Source organism: Alligator mississippiensis, chromosome 9 (assembly GCF_030867095.1).
Source record: "Alligator mississippiensis isolate rAllMis1 chromosome 9, rAllMis1, whole genome shotgun sequence".
Taxonomy (NCBI): domain Eukaryota; kingdom Metazoa; phylum Chordata; order Crocodylia; family Alligatoridae; genus Alligator; species Alligator mississippiensis.
Genome location: NC_081832.1, coordinates 47,784,019 through 47,801,526, shown reverse-complemented (window position 1 = coordinate 47,801,526; position 17,508 = coordinate 47,784,019). Strand labels below are relative to the sequence as shown.

Below are 17,508 nucleotides of genomic sequence, written 5' to 3'. Positions count from 1 at the left end.
GTGTCTCGGGTTCCGGTGGCCGCGACGTAGACGCAGGCCGGGCTTAGTCCCGGGAGCCCCCGCCCCGGGAGAGGCCGCGCGGACGCCCCGGGGCCGCCCGAGCGCGGGGCTGATGCACGTAGCCACCGGCGGGGGCCTGGCGGCGGGAGGACAGGGGGCAGGAAGTGCCAGGCGCCTGCGCCGAGGGTCGCGCGGGGGCGGGGCCCGGCGCCGCTCTCGCGAGACCTCCGGGCTATAAGTGCGGGGCGGCGCGCAAGCTTCCCCCCTCAGTGCGATTCCGTCCGGGGCGCAGCGCCGCCGCCGTTGCCGCCGCCGAAAAGATGGAGGACAGCGCCATGGACGTGGAGAGCATGGGCCCGCTGCGCCCGCAGACCTTCCTCTTCGGTAACGCGCGGGCGGGCCGGGCCGATGGGCCCTGCGGCTGCTTCCCGCGCGGTCGGGCCCGGCGGCGGCTGCATCCGCGCGGCTGGGCCGGGGGCGGGGCGGGCGCGGCGGGCTCGTGCGGCAGGCGCCGCCCCCTCCCCCCCGCACGTGGCGGCCGCGAGCACGTGGCGGCGCCGGGGCCTGCAGCCCCTGCCGGGCCCGGCCGCGCTTTGTGCCGCGAGGGCGGCGGCTCCTGCCCGAGCGCACGTGGCGGCGGCAGGCGGGGCTGGCATCGCCGCAGGCTCCGGGGACGGGGGCCGTGGTGCTACCGCGGCTGCGGGCGGTTCTTTGGCGCGGGAAAGCCCCGCGAAGCGCGTGGCCTGCAGAGGCGGCGCCGCTGGGCTGGGCCGGGCCGGGCCGGGTCTCGAGCCCCGCGCGGGGAAGGGGTGAGCTCGTGGTCCCAGACGAGCTTGTGACGTCTTCTTCTCTCCTACCCCCAGGCTGCGAGCTGAAGGCGGACAAGGACTTCCACTTCAAAGTGAACGACGAAGAGAACGAACACCAGCTGTCGCTGAGGACGGTAGGGCTGGGCTGGGCGGGAGGGCCTGAGGGGAGGGTTTTTGCTGCAGGATCTGGGGACCACAGCCCAGTTCTTGAAGCCAGCAACAATTCTCCATAGCTTGTTGCTGGACTTTGCTGATGGGTGCCCAGATGTGAACAAGTTTGCACTGGCTGCTTCACAAGCTTGGGTTTGCCCCAGTTGGTTGCCCAGAATTAGGTCTTCATTGGGGCTTTTTGGGGTCAGTGGCCTCATTTCAGTGGATGGTTGTTGGAAATCGGGGAAATACTGAAATGGGAACACTGTTATAGCCACGATGGTGCAAGAGCTGTAGGAGTAAGGCTTTTCTGTGATGCTTTTTTCTGGACCCAAATATACATTTGGGAGAGCTGTTGTGTAAGCTTGGGCATCAGGTGCCCTTTAATGCCCACTCCTGCACCTGAAATTTTTTAGCATAGAAGATGAAGAAAGAGGGATAGGGCAGGTCACTTCCTGTCTACTTAGAAAACTGGAATTTGGATTGCAGTGAATAGATAAGTGTTGATGGGGACATGGCTAAAACGGTAAAAAAGCAAAGAAATAAGTACCTCAGGTGGCTGGGAAATGAATGGTGAGAGAGAGAGGCAAGTAGAAAACTTGTAGCAGTCATCCAGTGGCAAGGAGAGAGGTCCTAGAGAAAAAAGTTAATGCATTTAACAAGTGACCATCATTCGGGTCTGTCACTTTTTTCTATATTCAGAAAAATATCAGAAGGGAAGGTTGACATTAAAAAGGAAGAAAAGGGAGCAAGTTGCAAGCTAGTAAAAGTTCTATATTTGCTAGAGTAAAAGGTCAATTTGTGCCAGAGGATCTAGATTGGTGTAGGGGATGCAGGTGGTGGGGGAAAATGGTGTTTAAAAGTGGCTGGGTAATGTGCCAACAGATATTTTGCTGGCTTTGTAATAAAAGTTTCTGAGTCCAATGAATAAACAAAGTGGCAAAAAAGGCTTTTTAGGTCCTTCATGTTGTTCCTGGGTTTACATAGGTCAGTCAAATAGCTTATTCAAAATTTACAGTTATCAGTTCGTGGCTACCAGTTTGCTTTTCAGCTCTCAACAGGAAAATGGAGGTTCTCTGTATTGCATGTTATATGTAACTTGTGGGGGTGCACTGATATTGATTTTGGGGGCCAGTACCAGTAACTGATGGGCATTGGGGAGGGCTATGGTGAAATTTGGGGTGGCTGCAGCCTCCTCCCATGCACGGTGTAGCCCAGCCCCCCTGATGTACCTCTAGTGACTTGCATTACATATATAGTTGTTGTGTTTAATGCGCACATCTATCTACAATACCCCCACGTAAAATGTATACAGCTTGGTCATCCAGAAAACAAATAATAGCTTTAATTAGATCTTGTAACGGATACAAGTGAAGCCATGTGCCAAGTATCCCTGGATACAGATCTTGTCTGGTACTGGCTAGCTGTTCCACCAGCTGAAATACACAGATCTACTCTAGAGAGCAAATGAGGTGAAATGCATGTGTTTTCATTTGTCAACACATCCATGCAGGTACTGTTACATACAGGTAAAGGCAGGATAGTTTTCCTCTGGTATCTAGCTTCTGCTTGCTTTTTTGTAACTATCTGCATTATGTATATCCTTGTTCCTAAAATAGCATCCATCTCCCAACAAATTTACTTGATCTATGACAGGTTTGTCCAACATATGGCCTGTGGGCTGCCATGCAGCCCGCCAAGCCATTTTCTGAAGCCAGAGGTGCTTCGACAGGAAATGAAAGTAAACACTGTTTACTTTTGTTTCTACCCCTTGTCCCTCGCCCAGCCTCTCAGCAGCTTCCTAATGGCTACTGACGGGCTGGGGAAGGGACTGGGTTCCCACATGCCCCACTTCAGCTAGACGTTGCTGATGTGGTGTGGCTCTTCCCCATCCCCCTCATTTCACGGTGTCCCTTCCTAGCCCCTCCCCTCCCTTCCTCATTTGCATGCCAGCCCTGCCCTGTGCTGGTCCCCGCTGGCTGCGCGGGCTGGAGCAGGTTGCTGTGCAGGAGGCGGCTTCACGGGGCGCGGATGCCGGCTTGGAGGGATGCTGTGGCCGGGTCCGCAGGAGATGCTGCTGCCACTGCTGCTGTGGCTGTTCGGGCGGAAAGCTGGCACGGCTCCCACATCCCCCTGCGCCCGCAGGCATTGCGCTGGGGGTCGTGAGTTGCAGGCCCGGGGGAGGGAGGGAGCCCTGCTGGTTGGGCTTGGGCTGCCCCAGGGGAGAGGGAGCAGGGGGGTGTCCCTGCATGTCCCCGTAGAGTCCCCGCATGTTTTCCTGGCTGCTGAGCCCGGGCACGTGGTATGGGAGCATCCTTGAGGCTGCCCAGGTGGCAGGGAGGACATGGGGTCAGGCAGCGCCCCCAGGCCATGGCTGGACTGGACGGGCCACACAAGCATCTGCTTCTGCTGGCCCACTGGCTGATAAAAAGTTCATGTTCTGGCCCCACACTCAAAAGGGTTGGACACCCCTGATCAATGAGATTAGCTTGATCATAGTCACTCTAGATCCAGCGGTGTTTCAGTATGGTGTTTGAGAATGGCTTAGAATCATAGAAAATTAAGATTAGGAGGGACCTCAAGAAGTCAGCTACTTCAACTCCCTGCTCAAAGCAGGACCAATTATCATCCCAGCCAAGGCCTTTGTCTAGCTGGGTCTCAAAAATCTCTAAGGTTGGAGATTGCGCAACCTCTGGGTGACCCGTTTCAGTGCTTTACTACCCTCCTTGTGAGAGTTTCCTTAATATCTAACCTAAACTTCCCTTGCTGTAACTTGAAACCATTGCTCCTTGTTCAGTCATCTGCTACCACACTCAACATTGGGGGTTCAGTAACTCCCAGCTCAGCCGATGCCTAAACTACAGAAGAGTGTCTACAATGCTGTTTGAAGAATAAGTTGCCCTCAGTTGCACCTGTTGCATGTTTTCTAAGGCTGATACTGAGGCTTCCTTTAAGCAGCTTGCTGAGCCTGTAGGGCCATTCTGCAGCACTGACATTTTATTGTTACATAGGGAGCACGAGTGCATAGTTCTGATCACTAGGTTCCAGTGTAGGAACCAGGTACCCAAGTTGTTTACTGGATTTAATTCTAGGTTTTGCAGAATAGGTTGAATAAAACAGCTATTTAATAAGTTTAGGCCTTGTTGAATAAATCTTGCAGCATTAAAAAGTTTAGTGTAATAATCATTTCCTTATTGAAGATTAGCTTGTTTCAGCTTCATTGTGATGCTGATAGTTTAGTTACCAGTAGCTTTCCTGCAAAAATAGAGGAAGAACATCCGTGAGAAACCCTCTAGTCTTGAGACAAAAAATCCCACTTTGGGCTTCGTATACATTTACAAGTTAATGCTCAAGTTTTGCAAGTTAGGGATAGTTCTAATAATGTACAATATGTTTCATTCTTTGCATAGGTTAGTTTGGGGGCTGGTGCCAAAGATGAATTGCATGTCATAGAAGCAGAGGCATTGGACTACGAGGGGAACCCTATTAAAGCGACTCTTGCATCTTTGAAAATGTCGGTGCAGCCTACGGTAAGGACAGTTATATTGGCATTATTAAACTTGACATAAACTTGTCTTGGGGAAGGGACAGTAGCAGATTAGGCATCTGAATGATAAAAATATTACATTCCAATTTGTTTCATTTGTGTTTCTCTACTAAAATAGTTGAATTTGTCTAGGCAGTTCACTCATGGGTTTTGGCACGCTGGTTCAATTATAAACCTTTACAAACTTAGTTCCCAGACATTGCAGGTAGATTAGTTTTTTAAAAGCTTCAATTGTAAAGTAATAAAATATGGGAATATTCATGAGGTGCCTTCTGGCTTCTTAAATTTACTTTTCCACTGAAAGTTTATCTGATCTGGATGTAATAAAGAAGTAACTTGATTCAGAAGTTTCAGCCACTTATTTCTGTATTAAAGGACTCTTTATCCAGAACATCCTGCGAACCCATGTACGATCTTGCTTTAGCTCACTTTGTGCAAACTGTAATTTGAAAATGGACACTGAAAAGGTGGCATTGAGGGCCTAATTACACCTCTGTGACTTTATATCACTGGTGCCAGTTTGCTTTGAAGAGAAACTTCTCAGACCTCAGAGATCCTTCTAAAGATCTGCCTGCAATGAGGGTACACAGGGCCTGGTATAAGTTGACCCCACATTTCTGATCCAGAAAGGTTGGTTGACTTATACACTGGATCTATGAAATTCTTAACTTTGGGTCAGGAAAATCAGGTCAGCTTTTATACCATGTCAACCTATACACCTTGAAATACGGTCACACACAATTGTGCTGCTTTAATGGGTGTTTTTTCACTGCGCTTCTAAATTTCAGTGGTTCTCTTCTAGCACGTTGTTGTTAATTTGCTGTTGGTGCTTGAAGTAAACAATGTACTTTGTTCATAGGTTTCTTTAGGTGGCTTTGAGATCACTCCACCAGTGGTTTTGAGATTGAAATGTGGTTCAGGGCCTGTTTATGTTAGTGGCCAGCACCTTGTAGGTAAGTATTTTATTTTTATATTTCTCCCCTCTCCCCCCACTTATTTTTAAAACTTTTTTTTATGCAAGGTGAATGACTCTCCAAATAGATTAACCAATTCAATAAACTGACCAGATTAGATTAGCTTGTGTCAAAACTTGATAAAACTTCTGTTGGATACTTACCAAGCAGTTATATTAGTCCTACTGACAAACCTGTGTCCTGTGTTTGTGAAGGCCAGTGGAGCTCACTCAACCTTGTTTGGTCCTGTGGGGCAGGGTTGTATCCACAGGACAGATCCAGCACTGAGGCTGCCTCATCTGTGTGCCGGGCTCTGGGAATGGGCCCTCGGACTCAGCGCTGCCTTGGTGCCAGGATTGGGCCCTAAAGCATGGGATCACCCCCTCCCAGCTCCCTGGCATCCTGGGATTGGGTGCTGAGTCCCAGCTTCCTGGGATCAGGCGTTTGATTCAGCATGCAGGTTCCGCTACTTCCCATGTGTCTAGAAATTTTGATGGTGGAAGAGCGGTGCCACTGCTTTCCTGCTGCCAAATTTTCCTACCTGTGGGGAGCCCTGTAGGCTTAGGGTTGAACAAACAGTAAAACTTTCTTCTCTGGCAATAGGCTTTTCTATGAGAGTGAGACTTGATCTAGCTGTAAAGACCCAAGAACATTCTGGGAACTTGAACATATCCTTCTTTTAGAGCTTTATTTTTCTTGTGGGTCCTTTGGTCCCTCTCCCTCCCTTCCTCATGGCTTTTTCAGACCTGAGCAGGATAGAGTTATTTTCTCTCCTCCCTGAACAGGGAAGTGTGGCCATATTAATGGTCTTCTCCACTGATATATTCTGGACCTGCAGGGATCCTTATGGGCCAGCGGCTAAACACTCCTGTTCTACATATAGATAACACTTTTATTTTTATTTTTTTGTCTCTTACTTGTTAAATTTACCATTTTCACGCATATGAAATTTCATGTATTGCTGTCTTATTTTATTAGCCCTAGAGGAAGAACCAGAGTCAGATGATGAGGAAGATGATGTGAAGATGGTAAACCCTTTAAAAAGACCAGCAGGTGGTGCAACAGTGAAAACACCCCAGGTAGATTGGAGGTTTCTTTCTTGGAACAGTTGATACTATTGCCTAGAGCAGAACAGGCAGCTGCATTCCCCGCAATGATGTAGCATCCATTGACATGGAGACGAGTCTGAACTTAGAATTCTAACAGGACCTACAAATACATAGTTTTAAAGTATTTGCTATTTTTGCATTGCAGTTTTAATTTGCTTTTATTGTGAAGCTTCTGGAGTTCAGTTATAAATAGCAGGAATGTCTACTTTCATCACTTCAGTTTGAGGTCCTGTTTATGAAATTGCCACAGTTACTTAAATTGGTTATGTAGATGGCATAATTCATCTGAATATCAATTTGGCAGAAGAGCAGATTCCCATTCATGATCCTTGTGTATATTTTGTGACTAGAACCAATAATTCATAAAAGTAATGAAGTATGTAATCTTTCTTCATTTTTTAAAGAAAAAAATGAAATTGTCAGAAGATGATGATGAGGATGAAGATGACGATGACGACGACGATGATGAGTGTGTATTTTTTTTCTTATTTGTTTCCATGGTGGTTTTTGAACTCGTAGTTTCAGACATAATTATTTCAATATGAAAAAGCCATAGCATAATTGGATCCTGATATTTTGTTTAGGGTTTGCTTTTCATTACACTAGGATAATCTCTACTCCTTGGAAATGTCTAATTTCAAAATAAGGTTACTGATATCCTAATTAATTCCAATACTGACTTGTTGGAAAAGTTACTGGAGGTTTCATTCGAAAAAACATGCAAGAATCGTTTTAGATAAATGTTACAGATCAGTTGGTAGAACATGAATAATTTTCTGAGGCAGATAAATGGATGTAGAAGCATTGCCTGGAGTGATTCCAAGAGTCAGTGTACAGTCCCAGAGTTACATGGTCAGTTGAAAACAGATTTGATCTGAGATGAGATTTGGCTTTGTGGTTATTGGAGATGGAAGAGTGGTCTCTTCAGTAAGAAAACTTCTGAAATTTTTAAAATGTTATCATTTTAATTTTGAACACTCCTTTAAATTGGTGGTCCAGCTTATCAAATAACCAATTTGATGTTGAAAGATGCATTCAAGCTCCTAGGGACAGAAATTGCACACAAACCAATATAAGTGACTGGAAGAAGGTTCAGATCTGTAACACAACATTAGTTCAGTGCACATAAACCACTTTCAAAATGGCTGAAACCTGTTTAGATAAACCTGGATGGATGTAGTATCAGACTTGACTTGATTGGTTTACTGAACTCCTGTCCCAGATCTCCTCCAGATTCAAGATAACTCTGTCCCCCGGCATCCCAGGATGCTTTGTACCTTCTCTGCAAATCCCTCCTTTCAGGTTGGGAGAGGTAGCCTTGGCCCAAGCTGTCTGTTCCAGCTAAACTGGGAGGCGTGCTCTAGTGCAGTGTTTCTCAACCCCGTGGGTCATGACCAGGGATCCGGGTTTTCCATTTCCCATGGAGAAAACCACGGATTCCCTGTTTTTTATCGGAGAAAACACGGATTTCTCTTTTTAGCAGAGAAATCCGTGGATTCTTTGCTTTTGCAAAGAGCTCTTGCAGGCTGGCACAACTCCAGCCTGCAAGAGCTGATTTGCAAAAAAGGGCAGGAAACCCCCAGCCCTGGCCGGAGGGGGAGGGGGAGGGGGAGGGAGAGGGGGGAGGGCGGGGTCTAAGTCTCTGAAGCAGCCAAGCCTGGGCTCAGGTTCAGACTCTCCCTTTGCCCTGGAGCATGGAGGCAAGTGGGGCAGGGCTGGGGAAGATGGTTGGGGGCTGAGGGAGCAGGGGGTGCTGCCAGCCCCAGGCGGCACATCGCAGCTGGGAGCAGGGCCAGGGGGTGAGGGCAGGGGTGCCCCTCTGCAGGGGTGCTTTGTGGGCAAGTGATATGGGGCACAGTGTGGTGGTGCCTCCCATGTGCGGGTTGCACACGTGCTGCCCAGCCAGCTGCCCCGGGGAGGGGGAGAGAGAGGCTGGCATGTGGCTGTAGCACAGCTCCATGGCTGGCTCTGCAGCCAGGGTGGGGAGTAGGGCTTGGGCTTGCACTTGGCAGCTGCTGGCACTTACCTGGAGGCTCCTGATGGTGGTAATGGCTGCTGCTTCCGAAACCTCCTGCTGTCACCATGGAGCCGTGCCTGGAGCTGTGCAGCTGGCCGCGGGGTGGCAGCAGCAGCATGGTGGTGGCTGGGCGGCATGCAGCCACCACCACCCTGCGCCGCCACCAGCTGCACAGCTCCGAGCACGGCTCTGGAGGCAGCGGCAGTCACCGCTGGCACGGGAAGCTGCTGCTGCTTGCCTGTGGGGTGACCCATGCCAGTGGTGATGGCCACCGCGTACAAAACCTGCTGCCGCCACGGAGCCATGCTCGGAGCTGTGCAGCTGGTGGCAGCGGTGCAGCGTGGGTAGGGATTGGGATGGGGATGGCTGCGTGCTGCCCGGCCACCACCATGCTGCCACCCGGTAGCTGGCTGCACAGCTCCAGGCATGGCTCTGTGACGGCAGCAGGAGGTTTTGGAGGCAGCAGCTGTCACTGCCATCACGGGCCTCCAGGTAAAGGGCAGCCACGTGCGAGCCCCCCACACCCCCATCCCTTGCCATGGCTGCAGAGCCGGCCATGGAGTTGTGCTCCGGCTGTGTGCCAGCCTCCCCCTCCCCTGGGCAGCCGGGCGGGCGGCATGTTTGCGGCCCGCATATGGCCACCACACTGCGTCCCATATCACTTGCCTGCAAATTCCTCACCCCCTGGCCGCCTCCCAGCTGTGATGTGCTGCCTGGGATGGCAGCACCCCCTGCTCACTCAGCCCCCAACCATCTTCCCCAGCCCTGCCCTACAGCCCCCAAGCCCCACTTACCTCTAGGATCCAGGGGCGAAGGGCATGGCTCTGGTAGCAGTGCTTGCCCACAAATCGCTGCTTTTGGCCTTAGACACTGCAGGCACCTGGCTGTATAGCGGGAATCAAAAGTGAAAGTTTGCTTATTGGTTCAATCCCTGCAGTTTAGACTAACCTGCAAAGATTGAATAGATTCAGCCTTTGCCTTTTGACTGTCTGTATTTAGCCCTAATATATGCATAAAGTTAGCTACTTATCTTCCATCAACAGTGTTCCCTTAACCCAAGTCAATGTCCACAAAGGAGATGGTTCCTTTCAGTCCCCAACTATCTAACCTTTTTCTAGAATGGTTTGATTCTGGGACACCTCCACCATATATGGTAGAACATTTGCTTGTTCCCGTACCTAAAATATGTTTAATTGTAAGTAGGATGAGATATCATCAGTGTGTTTTCTCGCATGCCACATGCACAGCTGGAAATTGGGGTGCACATTATAAGCAAGGAAATAGTGCAATAGCAGTTTCTGCTTCTGCTGGGGATAGCAAAAGTAATGCTGCCGTGCTGTGTTGCATGTGGGACTCCCTAGCTGCTGGCTGTGAACACTTTCTTCCCTCAACCCCTCACTGCAGAAGCTGCTACTTGCTGGTATTTTCAAGGACATTTTTTTTTCTTTGTTCTGCCTTTCAAAAACATGGTGTGTATCTCTTTCTTTCAGAGGTGTGTTGTCTGTGATAAAATATGGTATTTTTGTGTTTGCTTTTGTCTAATGAGATACTTGTTTCTAAAATACTTTAAAAACTTTCTTGATACTTCAGAATCGCAGCTCACCAGTGTTTTACATAATGTATATGTGGGTAGTGACAAAATTCACGTACTCGGGTCACCTTCATTGCTAGCATGATAAGAATATGTAAGAGGTGGATGGGAAAACACTCCAGATTTTGAATTCTCTAAATTTGCTTTGACACTTCTAGTTTGGATAACAAAACATTAATCTCTAGCACAGGGATTATCGGTGCTTTTGGCTTCAGTGCCAGAAAGGCCCCAACCATAATCCATGCCTCAATTTGGTGTGCCAGGGGCAGATGGCAGGGCAGCAGCTATGAGGAGCCTGATCCTTGTTGCTGGTGGCAGGTGCATGTGTGCCTCTGGGCTGAGGGCAGGGGAGGAGCTGGGGCAGCGCAACCCTGGCCCCTCCCTCACCATCAGCCAAAGGCACATGTGTAGTCTTTGGGGCTGTGGACCCCAGTGGAGCTGCTTGCAGCCTCCTGGCTGCCTGTTACATGGTTTGCCATGGAACTCCAACTGCTTGCAGCTTCCTAGATGCCTGCTGCAAGCAGCCTGAGGTCCATGGCCAGCAGCAGCTGCCCAGAGCCCAGGCTGGCTGTGGTGTGCCAAACAAAATGGCCATGTGTGCTTGGTGTTGCTGATTCTTCTAGTATACTGTTAGAAGATTGTTCTTCTAGATTGTTTTTAAGAGTCAATATGCTTCATAATAAAACTTTGAAGTGAAAGAGTGGAAAAATGGGACTAAATAATAAAAAGTGCCAATTTCAGCTAATTGGCACCATGGTGTTATGAACTGATGTAAAATATCTAAGAAATGTATCTTTTAATTGTAGTGATGATGAAGATTTCTTTGAAGATGAAGAAGAAGAGAAGACTCCAGTGAAGAAAGTGAGTCCTTTTACATGCTTGAAACCATGAATTGACTGTTTTCAGAAATTATTTTTATTTATTTATTTATTTATTTATTTTGAGACATTGGAGTGTCTAATGATGCAAGCGTGGGAATGTAGATAACCAGCACTTATCTTAATAAACAATGCACTACTGGTCTGAGAGAAGACAAAAAGGAAGAATGAGTAGACTATCCATAATAAACCTTTTATCTCAAATGGCAAGAAAATACTCTAGTAACCTATGAGGTAGGCTTTTTTTGGGACTGGAGACCCTTTGCAGAACAGTTAAAGCCTTGTGCCAGAGGGAGCAAAAAGGGACTTTGTGCAAGAATTTGTGGGGGGAAAAAAGGGACTTTTTATGCAAAAATTTGTGTTCTTGCATAAGTTCTGATCTCTTCACTGAAGACCGACTGCGCATGCTTTATTTTAAACTGTCATTTGCTAACATGTATAAGCAGCCTTTGGAATAGGGATTGCAGTCTGCTTTTTTTTCCTCCTTTTGTCACTGAACTAGTGAGTTGACGAGGGTCTCGGACATGGCGTTTTTTTCCTTTTCTTTTTCCCTCTCCTCCTCCTCCCCCCCCCCCCAAATTGCACAGTACCTCAGTTTCAGTAGGAGGAATAGACATCCCAGTGCAATCTGTAGCAGGTGTTTAGAGCAGTTCTAGGTTTAGAGCTGTGTGTTTGAATCCTGTCATGCTGGTGAGGATGCAGATTATGTATAGAGTTATTGCAGAGGAATACCCAGAGTGTTTTTATTAACATACTCTTCAGATTTGGAGTGGAACATGGGCAGCATATACTCGGGAACCAGCAGATTGGGACATCCTGCAACTGCAGTATAAGTCCTGAAAAAAGCAAGGTTTAAGAAACAGCTCTGTCTTCCACAATGATCTTAGGTACCCAGTTCTGGGGCAGTGTTTTATTTGGGGAGGTAATGGAGGGGAGGTTGGCCAGGTAGGTTGCCAATCACTTAAACAAATGAGCTCGAGGAAAAGGACCCGTAATACAGTACCAAACCACAGTCAGAATATAGCTGTGGTTTCCAGTAAGGATACCATTTTTGTTTCCTGTTCTACTGTGTAACCTGTCTTCAAATGCCTGAAGTCTGCAGCTTTCACATTGGTTCTGTTTGAATGAATTTTCCAAACTTGGAAGAACATTGGAAGAGTGAACCTGTTAACCTGAGACTTTCAAGCAATAGTTACTCCAGATTCTTATGGATACAGGCCCATGACACATTTAATTTAGTGTAGGTTATATCAAATATGCACTAGTCTCATTGGTATTATCACACTTGGAGTTCCTAGTACAGTCCCTTACCACTAGGTGGTGGGAAGCCATTTATGAACCTTTTGACTACAACCTTTGTGCTGCAGAATGAGGTTAAGTGTAATACTTGCATACTTTCAGCCTGCCCGGGATTCTTCAGCAAAAAATAAGCAGAAATCAAAACAGAATGGAAAAGATTCGAAGCCGTCCACGCCAGCTAAATCAAATGTGAGTGATCACTTGGTAGCCATTTTAATACCATTTTAATTCTGGTGTAAAACAAGTTTGTTTCCAAAATCTAAATGTATGCTTGAAGTGAACACAGTATGCCCACAGTGCCATCATGTCTTGCAGTTAAATCCCTTTGGCGGTCCATGCAATTCAGTAGTATGTTAAGGGATGTTGGGTGGTATGGCAGTCCTGGATTATTTGTCATAACTAGCGTTCCAGTTTAAACTGGTATCATTTTGATCGTGCAGTTTTACAGGTTTGGGGTGAAATATTTCTGTCTCTCTCTCTCTCCCCACCCCTGCTGTTATTTAAACATATGACAGTGATAGTCCTTGGATGCTGTCACAGTAGATCAGACTAAATTCATGTTGAACTGCCATCAGCATGATTTGTCAGTTTTATCTGAGTTGGTGTATAATCCTTTGACTTTTTCAGTAACTTTGGTATTAGTTTTGCATAGGAGCTGGCCTTTTAATTCACTCTGGAGAATTGGAGTAAAGATGAGAGAGGAGAGTTGAGGTGTAAATTCTTCAATTAGTAACAGGTCAAACTAATTTTTGCTAGAAAGGCAAGAAAATATCTGGCCAAACTATAGTATACTGTTAAGTGTTTGCAAGGATCTAGGGTGCAATTAAGTTGGCAGTAACACATGGTTCATTGATCATAAGTGCTACAATTGATGTTGATGGCTAACTGAGTTGGGCTTAAAGGGATAGATATTTTTAAACATAAAGAACTTGGGTAATGCATGGAGAACTAGTAACATTGAATATTTTACAAAGTAAATTTCAGCAAGAATTTGCAGTAATAAATTTGAGTTGTTTTTGTACACTTGAATCATTAAAACTTGTCATTGCTTGAAGTGAGGAAAACAACAAAAGGCCTTCACTAATAGCATTACTGAAGATCAAATACCTACAGTTCTTGAAATGCATTTATGTACTGGAACAAGAATAACAATTTGTTAAATAACCTTAGTGTTTGTTCTTATATGGGCTGCATTTTGCAGATTAATCATGTATATTTTGAACAATGTATTTATAACTTAAAGTAATATTTGAAGCTGTGAAAGAATTTCTGTAGGTTTTTAGGGACTTGTCATTTCCTCAGAAAATGAGTAACAAAATTAACTGTTTCAGACACCGGCGTCTAATAAAAAAGAAAAGAAACCGCCAACTCCAAAATCACCAAAAGGACCACTCTCACTGGAAGAGATCAAAGCAAAAATGCAGGCAACCCTAGAGAAGGTAAGCTGTTGAAGTTTTAGCTTTAGGTGATTTAATCTATAAAGCTGATAGCAAGTAAGCAAGATACTGAGTTTGGGGGTGTTTCACATGCAACACATTACATTGATGGTGGATAGAAATGCTTGCCAAATGAAAAACCTCACCATTGAAAGACAAGGGGTCCAAATGGGGAAGAGATCTGTGCAAGTGAGAAGCCCATAGGACAGGTTTACAACCTCAAAATACCATCGTAACCTGTTAACAAATACTCCCAGAGTACGTGCTATAAGGTCACTATAAAAGGTACTGACATGGAAAACATTTAATTTTCATCAGAAAATTACCCCAGAAAGTAAAGGGCCAGTTTCCATTGAAGCCTTAGGTTGAAAGTTGGCACCAGTAGTACCTTATCCAGCAGTTATTTTAAGAAGTCCTGTTCTGGTTTTTACAAATTGAGTTTATAAATTGCCTGCCTTAAGAATATTCTGGGCATTGGATATCAAGTGGATGGATGCATTTCTCCACATCCTTGAGTAAGGTACCTATGGCTCAGAAATGGGTAGAATTTCAAAGCCCTGCTGTGCTCCATGTTTTTCTCTTGGCTAGATTTTGGTGGCTTTCTAGCTGTGTGGGGAAATGCAAGTTATACCTGTATTTGGTCACTTTGTCCAACTTTTTTCAGGCAGCAGGCTAATCTCAAACCTAGCCCAATTTTATACCTTCAGGTATTTAAGAACTTTGTGGTCTAAATAAAATTGGTATTAGATTCCCTAGGCAGTAAGTTTGATTCCTCTAAAAGTAAACATTTGTTCTAGACCAAGGACTCCTTTGGAAATCTGTAACGATGAGGCATTTTGATGCACTGCCGCCTTAAAATTTTCATGGGCTAAGGGTTCATACATCCTCCATAAATAATTTTCCCTTGTATTCTGTGGAGTTTGACTAGTTCCATGTATAGGCTAAAAGGATGTTGTCTAATGTATTTAAACTGGTTATCCTTTAAAGGGGACTTCTGACGGTGGCAATGGCTTATGCAGAACAAAGAACTGTTAATATTGTATTTTGTATGTATTTTAATATGTACAATATTGTAATTTGAACTTTAGTCAAAGGTACAAGTGCTGTTTAGTCTAATCGCTTCAGTAGTCTGGGCAAAAACTTACATTTCTTTGAATAGTTATTAAAGTTGGCAAAAAGAATCCTTCATTTTACTTGGAAGGTGCTGAATGACCTTTCTAAATGCCTTTAAGAGCTCTTTCACCTTCTGCAGTTCAACATGTAGACTAAATTGCAAAAAAAGATGCCAACTCTATAGATGGGTAACATAAGGGCACATGAGGTTACATGCATAGGTACATGATAATCGACTATGTAGGCTATGAATGTTTTGTCAATGGCCAATTCCCAGTGTAATGGTGAACCTGGACAGTATTGCATGCTGTTTCTTAAGTGTCAGAGCAAGTGTTCATGTTGAGTTTAGTAAATAAGTTCCGCCAAAGTAGCTTGTTTTAAATTTCATCTCATAATAGAAGTCAGTATTTCCTAATACTGCATTTGCTTTTGTTTTCCACTTGTACTACTAAGGATTTAAGATTTAACGGGTTTTTTTGAATCTACTAAATAGCTTAAACACTAAAAATTGCTTTTTTCCCCCCACAATAGGGCACTACCCTTCCTAAACTGGAAGCCAAATTTGTCAACTATGTTAAGAATTGTTTCAGGACACAGGACCAGAAGGTAACTGAATTTACTGGAGCTTTAATGTAATCCAGAAACTTTTATAACATGATTTATAGATTCTTTTCACTTTTAATCTCTACAAATTTGGACTGTTTCAAAGGGTTACAAACCACAAACAATACTTTGAATTAAAGAAATGGAAACTTTTAAGGGTTTATTTGGCAAAGATGGTAAAGGTAATATAATAAAATATATTTTCCAGCTTTTATATGGTCAGTAAATTATCTCTTGCTTACTAAATCCACAGAATTTTCCTCTTGGCACCATATTGGCTAAGGAAATGAGTTGCGGTTTTCTCTGCTGCTGAATTTGGCTACTTGGGCTAGTCTGCTCTTCAGCTTTCTTTTGTTGGCAGGGAAGGGGGTGTCTGGGAGGGGAAACTTTTGCAATTGAGATTATGGCAGCCATCATCTTTTTTTCTCCCAAAGTCAACTGAACTCTTGTAAGAGGGCAAGCCAAAAGGTGGTATCAGGAAGCACGTTACTTGAATTGGTTATTACTCAACATGTATTAGGTTAAACCTGTAAGTCTTGGATTTCTCTATCAAAATTCCTGTAACAGAAGGAATTTCTTCTTTGAGGGAAGAAAAGTTTTATATTTTCCTGTTTCCTTCAGTGGTTCAGAGCTAACCTGATACAGACAAAATGTTTGAAAGAAAATGTTTGAAAGCAGTTAGCCTCGGCTACCGAAGTTAATCTGACATAAGTCAGGGCAGGCAGGCAGAGTTCAGCCAGTGTTCTCCTGACTGGTCCACACCCTTCCTTTTGCTTACCTTGACTAAATTCTTAATGTACACTATAAAGTTTTAAGAACTACATTTTTATGGTTTGTGTCACTTGTATTTTGAATCCTTGGGGGAAAGTTGTATCTGATTTAACAAAAGGCATGTTTTAGGCTCAGCATCCTATGGGAAAGGATTTTTTTGTAAGATATTTAAATGAGAAGTTCTGTCCTTTCTAAAATAGAAAAAATACTAAAAAAATTAAGTTCTAAACCAGCGGTCGCCAAACTGCAGCTCATGAGCTGCGTGCATGTTGCTGGCATGGTACTTGCAACTTTCTGGAGTCGAAGCCCCGCCCACTTCTCCACTCTGAGGCTGTTGGAGCTGGGGCTGCAGCTGTGCTGCTTACCCCGGAGCGTGTGCTCCCCACAGGGAAAGCTGGAGTGACTCAGCGCTGCAGTAGCAGGGGCCTGATCCTACGGCCAGTCCCTGGCTCCTGAATGTTAAACTGGAGAAGTGGGCGGAGCTCTGCAGCTCTTGACCTTCAGTGGAGGACCAGATGTGGGTCCCAGGGGTGAGTAACTGTGGCCACCCCTGTTATAGACTGATCTTTAGCTACTCATTTAAATTGTATCAAACTGTGAACAGGTAATTGCAGTTCTTAACTACAATTTCTAATCTCTTTTTGTATATATTTTCAGGTCATTCAAGCTCTCTGGCAGTGGAGGCAGACTCTGTAAGAAAAGAAAACAGTTTAAACAGCTCATTAAAATCTGCAGTCTTATTTCTGTAACCATTATTTGGCTGTCCTTTTTAACAAATGCTGAAAGAACTTTCCCTACGGTGTCTGATAAATGTCGTCCAGAATACTTTGCCAAGAATGTGTTGTCCAAAATGCCTGTTTAGTTTTCAGAGATGGAACTCCACCCTTTGCTTAACGTCAAATATGTACGGAATGTTTTGATAAGGCATAGTAGTGTGGTGGTGGTCAGACAAATGGAAATGGTGGGGCGACTAAATGTACATGTGAAAATAAAATTTAGTATTTTGATAAAGTAGTATCATGTGTGAGATGGGGGTTTTTTAAAGTAGGAGTTGCCTGAATATTGAATTGGAAGATTGCAGGAGCTGAAGTTCTCACAGGGTTTGCAAAATTTGTTCAACACGCATATCGGCATCAATCTTTGATTATATTTTTTGAAATTGGGCCAGTCTGTATGTATTGAGCAATTTGTGTTTGGAGCTGATAGTTTTCTCTCTCTTGCATTATTATATA

At 45.2% G+C, this 17,508-nt stretch overlaps 1 protein-coding gene across 1 annotated transcript; it reads left to right on the top strand.

Moving 5' to 3' along the window:
- Nucleotides 1-260: 260 nt before the first annotated feature.
- NPM1 (nucleophosmin 1) lies at nt 261-17,290 on the top strand. The gene is made up of 11 exons (XM_014606573.3): nt 261-384; nt 864-943; nt 4,370-4,489; nt 5,366-5,459; nt 6,438-6,538; nt 6,973-7,037; nt 10,983-11,037; nt 12,456-12,542; nt 13,685-13,792; nt 15,434-15,508; nt 16,934-17,290. Exons 1-11 carry the CDS (start codon nt 321-323, stop codon nt 16,970-16,972), a joined length of 888 nt encoding a protein of 295 aa, XP_014462059.1. The 5' UTR covers nt 261-320; the 3' UTR covers nt 16,973-17,290.
- Nucleotides 17,291-17,508: the final 218 nt, after the last annotated feature.

Excerpts from the sequence above, each read along its gene's own strand:
- NPM1 (XM_014606573.3), top strand. The coding sequence starts at position 321 with ATGGAGGACAGCGCCATGGACGTGGAGAGCATGGGCCCGCTGCGCCCG. Across the intron at positions 11,038-12,455 it reads AGAAGACTCCAGTGAAGAAA|CCTGCCCGGGATTCTTCAGC; the intron begins GTGAGTCCTTTT and ends GCATACTTTCAG. Across the intron at positions 12,543-13,684 it reads CCACGCCAGCTAAATCAAAT|ACACCGGCGTCTAATAAAAA; the intron begins GTGAGTGATCAC and ends TAACTGTTTCAG.